This window comes from Meles meles, chromosome 10 (assembly GCF_922984935.1).
Source record: "Meles meles chromosome 10, mMelMel3.1 paternal haplotype, whole genome shotgun sequence".
Classification (NCBI taxonomy): Eukaryota; Metazoa; Chordata; class Mammalia; order Carnivora; family Mustelidae; genus Meles; species Meles meles.
In genome coordinates this window covers 5768195-5782336 of record NC_060075.1, presented here as the reverse complement: position 1 = coordinate 5782336, position 14142 = coordinate 5768195, and the positions used below count along the sequence as shown (strand labels likewise).

Here is a 14142-nt window from a genome sequence, read left to right as displayed (position 1 = left end):
CCCGTAGCAGCTCTTTCTGCGAGTCAGCAGCCTGCGCGGTCCGTCCCGCGGTCTCCGTCAGCTCTTCCCCGGGTGGCTTCAGTGTGGGTGTCATGATCATTCCCAAGTCCATTGCTTCATTAGGGGCTGCAAACAGTGACACCTTATTTTTCCTGCATTTATTGCTGGGATTCCTCTGAAAAGAAGTGTTTTTCCTCATTGGCTCTTTGGTTACAATGAGGTACAGTTTGTAAAGGAAGAATAAAATGCTTGGTTCTTTCTTCTTCTTTTCCTGTTTTCAGAATAAATGAGGTGTTTCCCTTGAATTCCCCGAAGGGGATATCACCAGTGAGGTTTTTCTTTCCTTCTTTTTTTTCTTTTCTTCTTTCTTTTTAAGTATCAATATGAACTCAGATTTTAACACATTTGACGTTTTTCAGACCTTTTACTTAAACTGACCATTTGTGCCCAACGCGTGGGTCTTGTGCTGCATCTTTTGGACCGATCCCGGTGGTGGCTGGTGTCCAGAGGTGCCAGACTCATCCTGCACATTTCTCGCCCCAGCCAGGAGTCAGTTCCCAGGGGCTCCTGATTCCTCTTGAGGGAAATGGTGCCGAGAGACTGTAATCCTGGCAGAGGAGCTTGAGAAGTAGCCTCAGTATTTAAAAGTGGTCAGAAGTTAACAGCTTGAGGATTATTTTCTTTTCCATTTTGATGAAACCCCAAGACCTACTGTACACTTGAAGAGGATAAATACAAATGTTTATAGTTTGCCAAGCATATTAGCAGCAAGCACCTTGGGTTTTAAGTGAACAAACCCCAATTTAAGCTAACTTAAGCAAAAAAAAAGGATATTTGGCAAGGAGGTGGCAAATCTGAAATTAGAACAAGGGCTTGGTTCCTCTCGGGTTTTCTTTCTCCACTTCTTTATCTCTGGCTCCGTGCTGCCTTCATTCTCTTCGGCTGTTCATGGCACAGGCTCGAAGTTAGGTCCGTCAAATGCAGGCGCATTTTTCATTTCCTTCCATAATTGTAATTTTTTATTATGGAAAATTTCAAACATACATAAAGACAGGTGTAGTGGATTCCTATGTTGTTTTTTTTTTTTAAGATTTTATTTATTTGACACAGAGTGAGCACACAAGCCGGGGTGCGGCAGAGAGCTTGGAGCCCGATGCTGGGCTCGATCCTGGGACCCTGAGATCATGCCCTGAGCACTTACCTGACTGAGCCATTCAGGTGTCCCTCCTTCAGCAGTTACTGAGACATGGTTGCTTTTGATTTGTCTCTGTGAGCCTTTCTCAACCTTCTTATCCCAGACAAATTCTCGAAATAATTTTCAGGTTTCCAGGAAGCCCTGAATAAAAATAACTATGTCTTCCGTTCCCAGTACGTTACCATGTTCAGTGAGTCGTAGATACAGTAACCCAGTCACGGTTGTCAGTGCCTCCGCAGAGAATGACGCTTTTTCCCTGAAGCTCTCGTTAGTCAGGCTGACTTACTAGCATCATTTTAGCGTGAGCGCTTCCTCTCAGGAGAGGCGATCGGCGCGGGCGCAGGTCAGGGACGAGGGTGGAAGAGACTTCAGTTCTGTTTCCGTTCCTACCTCCAAGTAAGCTGGCAGGTCTCAAAGGACTTCGTTCTGCATCTTGGGGAATGGTGTGTAGTATATGACCAAGCGTCCTTTCTTTCCCTGTTTACAACGTAAAGTGGGAGTTCTGCTTTGGCCAAGAGCGATCAAGAGGGACCATATATCCTCTCGCCTCAGACAACTGAAAATTGGAGCAAAGTGTGCGAACACCTCCGTTTTCTGGCGGTATAGGACAGCGATCCCTAAGGCGGGGGAACAAGTGAGGGGAGCCCTGGGACTGTTTCCTGGGGCTGCCTCGGGAGCCCCTGGACTGCAGTGCAGGGACGAGAAAGCCAGGTGGGGTCTCCTGCTCTCCCCGGAGCTGCAGAGATGGAGCTGGGAGTCCAGGGAGGCCGCAGCGGGAGAGGGGAGAGCAGCCTGGGGGAGCAGGTCCCAGAGCTTCAAAAGGTCTCCTTGGAGTATTCTGTTGAGTAACAATCCACACTTGCATGTGAGGAAACACCCTAGCAGGGGAGGTCAGCACCCAAGAGGCGCAGAGAGCAATCTTTAGCGCTCAGAAGGCTAAGAATAATGGCGATGATCAGAGCCAGAACCACAGCGACCAACTTTTTGATTGATTGTGGGCGTCACAGGGAGGCTTCAGAAGGGTGTTGCCTCCGCAGTAGGGCAAGATTATCTCTCAAGGCTGCTGTGGTCCCACCTGACAAAGCTTAAAAACAAGCCTTAAAAGGATCACCTGCATCCCAGACAGAGTAGTATTTATCACAACACGGAAACGGCCGGCCACCGTGAAAAGTTAATGGTCATGCGAAGATGCAGGGAAATGCAACCCATAGTAAAGAATGGAAAGGGAGTGACACGGAAGATGGAAGATAGAGCCCATCGGCGGGGACATTGAAACAGTTGCTATAACCGAAAACCGAATTCCGTACGTTCCGGAAGGTAGAGGAAGGACGACGGGGCGTGTTAGGTAGACGTGGAACGCCCACCGGAGAGCTGCACCTGCACTGCGGAGACGCGAAGCGCAGCCCATTGGGTGGGCTCCGGTGCGGACTAGACGGCACCGAAGATGAGTCCGTGTGAAGACGGGCCAGTAGAAATGCTCCAGCAGCAAACTGAGCAAAGATAGACGGACACAACGTCCCGAGGTGGTAAGGCGGTTTCAGGTGACCCGGTATGTGGATCATTATAGTCCCTGAAAAAGGAGGCAGCCGGGCTCCCTCGCAGAATCTTAAGAAATAATAACCAGAATTTTCCCCAGTTGCTTAAAAACTGTAAACCCCCAGATAAAAGAGAACCGCAATGAGCCCCCAGTACAAGAAATAGGAAAATCACCACCGAGGTGGACTGTGATCAACTCCTTCAAGCCAGTGATTGAAAATGACTTTAGTCAACCTTCCCTGAAAAAAGAACGGAGATACGTAAGCTTAGTTTGCCTTTCCTGAAACTGATCCCTTTGTTTTACGTAAAAATTTTAAAATCATAAGGCAAATAGAATACATTTCTGTTAATTAACTGACTTTAGCTCAAATGGAATTTAATTTTTCTAAAGCTGGACTCAGCAGGCTTTACTTAATGTTGCTTATTTAATTAATGTTTTTAACATGAAAACTTACTGATTCTTGAGTGTGAAAGCTACTAAAATCATAGGCCAAGGTAGTGCTAATAAAATTATTCTCTAAGCTAGTTTTATACAGGGCTTTAACTATGTTTTTTCTGAGTGACATGATCAGGTTCAAATACAGGCCTGATAGTTTCAAAATTATTAACTCTGAAGTGTTGATTTCGTGATCCCTTTTATATAGGCCTCTACCTGAAGAGAAAGTGTTTTCGAAACTAAAGAACGACATGTCCTTCGCTAGTCTGAGACCCGTGCTGCTTGTTCATGCTGCCCGGTAGTCCCTTCTGGGCTGAGCTTCACACGTGGTTCTATTTTTACCTGAAATGAGGCAGTTTCTGCCTTGCTCTGCATGTGTATTAAACACGAATGAGCCCACATGCACAGGTAGGGGCTCGAAAACTGTGACAAAATGTCCCCTGCTTTCTTAGGGACGGCAGGATCGTCTTCTCTCCTAGAAAAGGAGTCTAGAATGTGAGATCAGACCACAGTCCACAGAGTTTTTCCTCGTCCTCAAAGGCAAGTTCTCAGGCTGAGCAGGCAGTTCAGAGACAGTGTCCCCTGCCCAGGCAGGGGCCTGTGCACGCACGTATATAAAATACAGTGGGCCCCTTACACGACCTTCGCAGAGAGCAGACACTATGACTGAAGGATGGGACAGATGACGGAAAAGCCCGCTCTGGTGTATTTCTCCCGCACTCAGGAGACTCCTGCTTCACAGTGTAAATGACACCATCACATTTCTTTGGTTTTCCCTTGTTTCTTCCGTGTGGATTTTGATAGGCAAGGTGGGAAGCTTGAGGGCACGTGGATTCTGCAGTTTGTACAAGAGCTGTCTTCCCTTTAATAGAATACCCATGACAACAAACAGGCGAGACCTTTCCTTTTTTGTTGACAAAGTTCCAGCTTGAGGTCTAGGGATGCATTATGAATTTCTGAAAAGCACATTTTAAAAGCAGAATAAATAAGCTTGATGTCCATCTTTGCCAACATTCCCTTGTCTTGTCGTCCCCTTTCTCTGGGGCTGGGGACAGCTGCGGAGTAACATCCAGCCTGCACCTGGCCCCCAGCTCAGCTAAGCATTTAGAACCTGGCATTTCCTTAGTCGTTTTTCCTCCCCGCTTGACTGTGGTTGCACATGAATGTCTTGTTTTCATTAGGGGAGGCATTCACAGCAAGTGGTGATTTGGGGGTGGGGTTCTTTAAAGCACTGGTTCCCCACTTTGGCTCTCCAGAGGCTTCTGTTACGGTTTGATGTGGATGGGGTCCCAGCTCCAGTGTGGACCAAAGAAAGAAGAAAATTCCTCACTTGCAGCTCATTCTGACTTGCAGTCAGGCCTGGAAACCTTTGCTTTAAGACATGGCCGCCTCATGTTTGCTGACCTCCTGTTTGCTGATGCAGTGAGGTCAATTCTCCACTCCCTGCTGAACCTCGCTCCCAGCGTAGCGAGGGTGTGTGTGTGTGTTAAACCGTTATTCCTGAGCCCTAACTGCCTTTTTCCCATTGGGAGAATTCCGATGATGAATACGGCTCCCTTCGTAGACACTGGGGTCTGTGCGGTGGAGCAGTCGGTCTTTGGGAATAGCAGCAGAACCTGGGAAAGACTTGCAGCGATCCACGAAAAGGTTTTTAATGCTCCTCTCCTGTGACGTCCTTTCCTCTCGCTCCCGCAGCGAGTGTTGCAGGGAGCTGCTAGACACCGTGGATAACTACGCCGTGCTGCAGCTGGACATCGTGTGGTGCTACTTCCGCCTGGAACAGCTGGAATGCCTTGACGATGCGGAAAAGAAATTAAACTTGGCTCAGAAATGCTTTAAGAATTGTTACGGAGAAAACCACCAGAGACTGGTCCACATAAAAGTATGTTACTCTGATTTGTTTTATGTATCACTGAGCCCGTTTCTACCATTTGAGTTTATTCCTGATAACAAATGCCGACTGCTGCCAAGAGGTGATTCGGTAGTCGTGTGCACAGCGCTCGTCCAGCTGTCCTCTCACGGGATTGCGGAACGTGTTGCAAGTTGGGCTGTAACTTGGGTCTGGGCGGGGTGGAACCAGAGGACCAAGTTGTTCAGCCCTAGAAGCCCATCGATGATCGCCCCGGCCGAGAGAGCTGGTGACTGTGTTCAGTAGAGTTTCGTGGAAGGTTTAAATGCAGAAAAAAATAGACATTTTGAATGGTAGCTGTTGACATGAGTGAGTCAGAGCTCAAGAGCTGTGATTCGAATAAGGATTTTTCTAAGGGGATTTCCACAAGTCATCAGAATTCGGCTTGGAAATCTCAGGGCAGCATAAAGCATCCCCGGTTTGGGCTTTGGTCTATTTCCTTACTGACCGGAAGGACCAGGCACCCAGGGGTCCTGGCACCATCTCTTCCTGGTGGGACGAGGGATGTCCTCGTCCTCTGGGATCTTTACTTTTGCCCTTAGTGGTACGTGAAGATAGAAACGTTTGAGGAGTGCTCTTTTGCCCCTGTAAAGATGAAGGGAATTACAAGGGTGAATGTTACAGATCTGTAATTAGAAATAAGACAGTTTTATCCTTTTTCCCCCCAATAATTTTAGGGGAACTGTGGGAAAGAGAAGGTATTGTTTTTAAGACTTTACTTGCTTCAAGGTATCCGAAATTATCACAGTGGAAATGGCGAAGAGGCTCGTGACTATCTCAACAAGGTAAGAAAGTGAACACGCCAGAGTCGCAGCCGCTCTCACCTGCTTTTCTTCCTCCCCCGAATACTCAGTATTTCATCAACTCAGTAGTTCGTGACTAGCGAGAACACACATCTGGCCCCGTGCCCTCTGCCTCACACACGCCGGCACCATACTTGCATCTGTTAGGGAGCGGGTGAGGTGCTGCTTTAACTGGCTGCGGTTTCCCTGCCTCACCTGGCCGCGAGGAGGGAGCCGGGGAGCAGCTCCGCAGCCTGTGTGCAGCCGCCCCCGCCCCTCCTGCCAGTCCTCTTCCAGCCAGCAGAGGGGGCACGAGAGCGAGTGCTGGGTCCCTTCTGGAAGGACAAGAAGTTGGGGCTGTCACTCCTGCTACATGCCACTGGCCTAGACTTAACCACCTAGCTACACCCAGTTGCGGGAGACAGCGAGAAATGCCCCGTGCACAGCTCCGATTCAGGGGATTTTGTTACAAAAACAGAAAAGATCGCGGCTACTTAGCCTGTTTCCTTCTGTTACGTTACCATACGCCGCATGGGCAGAGTGATGTCTGTATTCTTTTTTAGCTAGATGATAATAAGCAGAGTTCAGAGTGTTTGCCTGAAATCTGACACCGGGGGCGCCTGGGTGGCTCAGTCACTAAGGGTCTGCCTTGGGTGCAGGTCATGATCCCGGGGTCCTGGGATCGAGCCCCGCTCAGTGAGGCTCCCTGGGATCGGCTCCCTGCTCAGCGGGGAGCCTGCTTCTCCCTCTCCCCCTGCTTGTGTTCCTTGTTCTCCCTCTCTGTGTCAAATTAAAAAATAAGATCTGACATACTGTAATTCATACCGGGTACAAGCTTATTCTTTCCGGGTTTTAGCTTTGTGTTAAGCTCTAATGTTGTTAAAGTTACAGGATTCTTGTATTTTTCTCTTGTCCGTAGGCACGCCAGCTCTTTAAAGAGCTATATATCGATCCATCGAAAGTTCACAATCTGTTGCAGTTGGGGTTTACTGCCCAGGAAGCCCGGCTCGGCCTCAGGGCCTGTGACGGGAACGTGGACCACGCGGCAGCCCACATCACCAACCGCAGAGAGGTATCTTTTTTTTTTTTTTTTAATTTATTTATTTGACAGAGAGAGAGAGATCACAAGTAGGCAGAGAGGCAGGCAGAGAGAGAGGGAGAAACAGGCTCCTCACTGAGCAGAGAGCCTGATGCAGGGCTGGATCCCAGGACCCTGAAATCATGACCTGAGCCGAAGGCAGAGGCTTAAACCACTGAACCACCCAGGCGCGCCCGCAGAGAGGTATCTTAGTGTGGTCTTGGTGACACTGGGTCTCGGCGACACCGGGTCTCGGCCTTGGTGTAGGTGTGAAACGTGAGGCGATAGTAAGCCTGTTTTCAAAATGCGATAGCTCTTGGGTGTGAAGGAAGAGAAAGAGATTGTTCTGTGGTAGTTCTAATCACAGGGAGCGCTTTTTACTTCTCTATTCAGACTGGGAAGAAACAGGAGAAACTTGTCCTTTTTTTTTTTTTTTTTAAGGTTTTATTTATTTATTTGACAGAGAGAGAGAGAGAGAGATCACAAGTAGAGAGGCAGGCAGAGAGAGAGGGGGATGCAGGCTCCTGCTGAGTAGAGAACCCAATGTGGGGCTCAATCCCAGGACCCTGAGATCATGACCTGAACCGAAGGCAGTGGCTTAACCCACTGAGCCACCCAGGTGCCCCGAAACTTGTCCTTTTTAATTGCATTAATTTCCAGGCTGTGCAGTTTCCTTAGTTTTATTCCCTGTGGTGGTGGCCGTAGCTCCCATGTACATTATCCAGGTGGCCTGTCCGTGCATGTCCCCTGTCCCCCTCTCCCCTCACCATGGTAGATTTCTGGAGGCCGTGTTCGCGGGGGCTTTGTTTTTCCGCGGAGCCACGGTTACGGTTTGGGATGGCATCCTTAGCTAGAAACGTGAGTCAGGTCGCAGGAACGATTGACAGTACGAAAGCAGAGGTACAAAACTACGATCCTACGAAACAATTACAGATGAGCAGATTAAAAACACGTGAGATTGTGGAGTCGGAGGGCATGTTACCGTATCCAGTATTGCTCATTTTCCAGTAGAAGAGCTGGGTTCCAGACAGAGCTAATGATGGGGTACGGCGAAGTGGGGCCACTGTTCTCTGAGCTGGGATGGAGTTTCTCCCAGGTCCCTTCTAGCCGTAAACGCCGGTCGTAGAGGTGCCCGCCGCCGCCTCAGCGGCACAGCCCAGTGCGGCACCCCCGTCCTCTGCCCCGTCTGGTTTTTTCGCCCGGTTCCTAGCGTAAAGGGAAACATCGCAAGAACGTTGCTCGGGTGTCTCTACGTGATTAAAAGGAGGGCGAGCTAGGCGTCCGTACTTGAAGGAACAGTGCTCCGAGGCTCCGACTTCGTGTCGGATCTGGGTGAGAGGAAGCCTGAGTCCCGTGGCCGCTGGCCGGCAGCACCGTTCCGTGTGTGTGAATGTTCCGCATGATTCTTCCCGACTATGAATGGAAGAACTGAAATTGGAAGCAGAGGGTGGGGCGGGGGAAAGGCAGCTCACCCCACGGTGGGTATGACTGTGGGTGGAGTCACCTCGCTGGCCTGTGTGGCTCTGGAGTGGGCGCGGCAATGGCAGGGTGGGGGCGTGGGGGCCGGGGCTTTGGGACCCTGAGACCATGACCTGAGCCGAAATCAAGAGTCGGACACTTAAGCGACTGAGCCACCAGGCACCCCCAAAATCTGTTTTTTTCCAGTGACATTTCTTCTTAAATTCTGAACTGTCCTGATGGGAGTTGGGATGGGAGAGAAGCGGCTAGAACTCTCTGTAGCCCTTCTCAGGCTCTTGCAGCAACAGAAGGCACTTCTGAGCTCAGGGTCAAGAACTGTGGACTTAGATGACCTTTGTCTCCTGACACTGAGCATTCTGGAGGTTTTAAACAGTCTCACAGGGCCTAGGAAGTACCTGGAGTCAGGTGGGTAGATCTCCAGGTCTGGTATCACCCAGGACACTGCCCTCCCATCCCCCAACCCCCATCCCGACTCCACACCAAGATCCCTGGGAATTAACCAGGGGCCAAGAAGCCCTCCCAGCCATGCAGGAAGCTCTTCTGCCCTCCCCGAAGAGGGCCCGTCCGCTTCTCTGGCAGCGATGAGCTCCCTGTTCTCGGTGGCCTGCGGTGGTGCTGGGTAGTGGCAAACGGACGGACCAGCCCGGAGGGTGGTCTCCAGCTCCCACTGGCCTGCCCCAAGAGCAATGCCGGGCCCCCTGCCCTCGCAGCCCTCTTGCTGGTGATTTGGGGAGCCGTGCGGAGGGAAGTTCAGCCCCTTCTTTTGTTTTCCACTTTGCCTGGCAACCCCCAGAATCCTACTGAGCGTGGATGGAGCAGCCTTCTTACAGAGTCTCAGTTTCCAGTTCCGTGACTTTGCTGTTTTCCTAAAGGAATTGGCCCAGATAAGGAAAGAGGAAAAAGAGAAGAAAAGACGCCGGCTGGAGAGTATCAACTCCTTGAAAGGAATGGGCTACTCCACTCACGCGGCCAAGCAGGCCCTGCATCAGGCCGGCGGGAACCTGGATGAAGCCCTGAAGGTAGTCCCCACCCCCGGCCTGCCCCGAGCGCCCCTGCTTGCTGGCCAGGGGGCCCCTCCTTCGCTCATGCTCCTCTCCAGTGTCCTTCCGTGGTGTGTGCAATCCCGCTTCCTGGGCCTTTCTGCTCGGTCCCAGTCTGGATCTAAGGGTCAGGCTCCCGTTCTCGAACCCAGTGATAGAGCCAGAGTGGCGGAGGCCATGGGGGGGAACGGTGTGTAAGGTGTCCGTCGGCAACACCGAGAGTTTAGCAGTGATGTGGAGCATAGTGGTGAACGTTGTGGGCTGGTTTTCTTTTAATTAAAATGTTCTCTTTGAATATCATTTTATTTATGGGTTCAGTCTGCACATGCTGGCCTCAGGAAGCACACAGAGTACTGGGGAGACAACACAGAGGAGGACAGACCACCGTGTGGGAGCGCGGCACGTGGCGGGCAGGGGGACGCGGAGCTGTAGACTATCACATGTGTAGGCTGGGCCAACGGGTGCCTCTCCGGGCAGACACAGGGCAGTGGGGGGCGGGGGGGGGGGGAGGCGCAAGAAAGCTGGGAGCTGGGGGGAGCCGCCCAGACTGTGCCCACTGGGGCTGGGGCCAGGTGGGCAGGGGTCCCCTTATCTGCCCTGCTGAGGAGTTTGCTCTGGACCCTGCCTGCAGCGAGGAGCCTGCCCTGCCTTGGCCTTTTATTCTCAAGACCGCCTGTCCCTTCCTCAGAACTTTCCACAAGTAAATGTTCATGTTTATATCGTTGGGTGCATATAGGCGCACACGCATATATAAATGTATAATTTATAAATGGATTTGAGTATCGAGTGTGGCCTCCTGGGTCGGAACAATATAACGGCAGGAAGTTCTAACTGGGGTGGGGACTGATGAGGCTGTGCCATAGGCCTGACTGCATGAGTTGCACCGTGACACATGCCGCCAATCCGGAAGTATTTAAAGGGACATTCTCCAGAGGGTTCGTAAGGGTAAGAGTAGGTGTTGTGTGGTATGAAAATCAGCGGTCAAAAAGCTCTGCTCTCCTTGACATTTTAAATCTAGCTCCTGACACTCTCCAAAGAGAAATGCCATGGGTCAGCCCTGCAGGGTCTGGGAAGCCTTTATCGCCCTGCATGACCTGTCGCCCCAGAGGCTGAGCTCTGACACAGGGCTGTTTTCTTGGTTGCCCCCTCCCCCCAGCTCTGGTCCCTTCCTGCTTCCTCAGAAGGGATCTTTATTCTGGTCGTCTTGCTCCTCCCCAGACCTCAACTCAGTGTTCCCTTTGCAGGAAACCTTCTTTGAACGCCAGCTTCCCCCTGCCACCTGGGCTCGGGGGTCCCTTTTCTCTGCTTCCTTTGCGCCTTTTGCCCGGTGCCCCCACGGTGTCCTGCCCTTGACTTGCTGGTGTGTCTCTGGCCGTGTCCGCCCAGCACAGAGTCAGTGAGCTGGTGGGAGCGATGAGTAAATTCCTGTGTGTTTCTAGATTCTTCTCAGTAATCCTCAGATGTGGTGGTTAAATGATTCAGATCCTGAAACCAGCAGCCATCAAGAAAGTCCTTCCCAGGAGAACATCGAGCAGGTGAGGAGGACGTACCTGCGGCCCGCCACCGCAGCTTGCGGGTGAGGGGGGGCGTGGCGAGGGTGACAAGGCTGGCGGCAGGACAGGGCTCCAGGCGCGACTCAGGCCCTCCAGGAGGCCAGCCAGGCTCGCAGCCGTGGCGACAGGTGGGACGGGAGCCGGCGGGCTCTCCTTGGAGAGCAGGAGGCGGAGCAGCTGCCAGTTCTCTCTGCAGCCCTTCCTCCGCTCGCGTGTCCCGGTACGAGACACGACTGCCGCTTTCAGCGCGCGTCCCTGCCGGTGACCTCAAAGGATGTCACCGTGGCGCTCTGTCCCCACTTCCCTCCCTGACCTGCGCACCAGGTGTGTTGGGACCACCTCTCTGAAGGCCCTGGTCACCGGGAGGAGCTCGTCCCGCCGGCCCACGAGCCGCTGCCTCTCTTCGAGGACTGGGCTCGGGTGGGTTGGGCACAGGCTTCCTGATGCCTCCTGGGCGGGCGGGCACACGCTGTGCCGCGGGGCGGTGGGGCAGGAGCCGGGGCCGTGCGCACGCCAGGGGGTTAGAAGCGTATTCCCTGGAAGGCTGTTCTCCGTGGCTGGGGGACGTGGCTGAGGGACAGGCGGGAGCGCTTGGCCGGGGGTGGGCGCAGTGTGGCCCAGCCCCGTGTTCTCCCCTAGCTGGTGTACATGGGCTTTGACGCGGTGGCAGCCGACGCCGCCCTGAGAGTGTTCAGGGGGAACGTGCAGCTGGCGGCCCAGACGCTGGCCCACAACGGGGGGAGTCTTCCTCCGGACCTGCAGCTCGCGGCCGAAGACGCTTCCTCCACGCCGTCCACGTCCCCTTCCGACTCCGCAGGTAGGTCTGGGCTCTCAGAGCTGGGAGACTGGCGGGCCGCGTGCTAATCGGGGGGGGGGGGGGTGGGGGGGTGGGGAACGACACCACAGGTGTGGCCAGGGCCCTGGGGATGGGGGTCAGCTCCATCGTTCTGTGGCCTGTCCTCCCTCTGTTCTCCCCTATTGGCTGTGACCGCACTACTCCGTTGCAGGTACCTCTAGTGCCTCAACAGATGAGGATATGGAGACAGAAGCTGTCAATGAAATACTGGAAGATATTCCGGAACACGAAGAAGATTACCTTGACTCAACTCTGGAAGATGAAGAAATAATTATTGCAGAGTACTTATCCTATGTAGAAAACATAAAGTCGGCAACAAGGAAAAACTGAATAATGAGCAGAAATACGTACTGAGTTTCTGCTTATAAATTCTATCGTTATGAAAAGTCGAATGCAGGTCTTTTTTTCCTTCTTTTCATCTAATTTTGCTGCAGGAATGCTTCTTCCCTGGGTGTAGGAGGGGCAGCGGGGAGCAGGGGCTGCTGTGAGGGTGAGGCGGGCTGGGGAGGGACGGGTGCGGGTTCCTAGTGCTGAGCCTGGGGAAGGCGCTGCCTCTGGCCTGGTCCTCTTCCTCCCGGCAGCCTTCCGGCCTTCAGGTGCTGCAGCCCGAACCCGGTCTTCTCTGCTTGGTTTCTTTTTACTGAGAAATGGGAAGAGCAGTTACTTCTGGAGCGTAGGTGGCCCCTGGGGAGGGTCTCCAGGAGGAGCTAATGGGGGGGAAGCACCCGTCCATCTCCTTTTCACTTTGCCGGCTCTCCTGCCCCGCCGAGCTAACTGCTGGCTTTCCTGCCTCCTGCGCTGCAGCTCTGCCTGCCTGCTTTGGCCTCGCGGGCCCCTCCCTGAAATGTCCTTCAAATCTTCAACCATTCCAAGCTCTCTGGAGGCTGAGGATAAGGGATCAGCTACAGTAGCTGTACCAGACTGTGGCAGGCTGGACGTCCGTGTCCTACACGCTTAGTTTAGTAAAACGTGTATTTGAAATTCAAGGTTGAAGTGGAGAATTTATATCTCTTCAAAATTCTTTACAAAAATAAAATCTTTCATTAAATGGGGAAGTCTTAAATGCTAACCAAAGCAATTAATTTTTAATCAGCATTTTCAGACGCTGTACTGTCCTATGAAACTCACTGCTCACTGAGATAGCTATCCGAGATTAAGATCTATTTTCGCCAGATGTGTGGGGGCTTTTGGGTATACCTGAGTCACATTACTAATTTCTGAAGACGTAGTTAGCCTCTTAATGGCCCCAGTAAGCCCTCTGCCGGCGCTGAACATCGCTCTGGAGACGGGAGTGACATGAGAGCCCGGTGCAGCCCCAGGACGCAGCCGGCAGCAGCAGTGTGCTGAAGCGGTGCCAGATGTGTCCCTGACCCTCCTCCTGTCCTCCAGAGGTCGCCGGAAGCTCCTGCGATGGAGGGTAGGTGGCCCCGTTGCTGGCGCCAAGGGCTGGCTAAAATGCTGTGACTTTTTCACTAACCCTTGTCATAAAGCCTGAACAGCGGTCCGGTTTGAGTGGGTGGGAATCTTTTCTGTTAACTTTTACAATGGAGGATACGCATGGAAATAAAAGGTGGAAAACACTCAAAAATCGTCGGCCTGACTTCGCAGTAAGTCGCTGAGACTCCTCCAGTGTTCTGAGGGAGCGCGCCCGGGCCGCCTCGAGCCTGCTCAGATCCAAGGCGTTTGCTGCAGGAGTTCTGCGAAGAAACCGGGCATCGCTGCCGGCTCTCGGCTCTCGTAGAAAGAGGAAGCGGGGACAGCAGAGCTGGAGCTGATGGTGGGGAAGGAGCCGGCGCAGGAGGGGACAGGGTTTGCACCCTTGGCGTTGAAGTGGCTGACGAGGTGATGAGGGGGACTCTCTGGGACCGTGTCATTCTCGGATTTGGGGCCGAATCGCAGCTTCTGGCTAACGGGTTACTGTCCTGGCCTTGGGCCGGGCGTGGCTTCGAGCTCCCAGATGCGTCCTTAATGATCCTGGAAAGGCTAGAAAGCAGAAGCTCACCAGCAGGGCTCTGACCTCACTTCACGTGCTCCTGAAGAGACACCGAGAGGCCAGCTCTCACGTAAGGAGGGCTGCCCGTCCCGCGCCGGGAGGCAGGCTCTGGTCCTGGCTTTGCCTCCAGCCGCTGCGTGAAAGCAGGCAGTGACGGAGTTCCATTCCGGGCTCCGGAGGGCAGGAGAAGTAGCAAAGGGCATCCGTGATGAAAGTGTCCCCAAGTAAACGGGACTGCTGAGGCTGGAGGAGTCCCAGAGGACATGGGCCTTGGAGGGGCTCCCC

At 52.8% G+C, this 14142-nt stretch overlaps 1 protein-coding gene across 3 annotated transcripts in view; it reads left to right on the top strand.

Annotated features, from left to right (window-relative positions):
- Positions 1-13444, top strand: part of NUB1 (negative regulator of ubiquitin like proteins 1) — a 28993-nt gene extending 15549 nt beyond the window's left edge. For all 3 annotated transcript variants that reach the window (XM_046020317.1, XM_046020319.1, XM_046020320.1), the window contains exons 9-15: positions 4863-5049; positions 5754-5861; positions 6778-6930; positions 9288-9434; positions 10895-10990; positions 11648-11825; positions 12016-13444. In XM_046020317.1, coding sequence (XP_045876273.1) covers positions 4863-5049; positions 5754-5861; positions 6778-6930; positions 9288-9434; positions 10895-10990; positions 11648-11825; positions 12016-12194 — 1048 coding nt within the window. In that variant the 3' untranslated portion in view covers positions 12195-13444. The remainder of the gene's footprint in view (positions 1-4862; positions 5050-5753; positions 5862-6777; positions 6931-9287; positions 9435-10894; positions 10991-11647; positions 11826-12015) is intronic.
- The last annotated feature ends 698 nt before the right edge of the window (positions 13445-14142 follow it).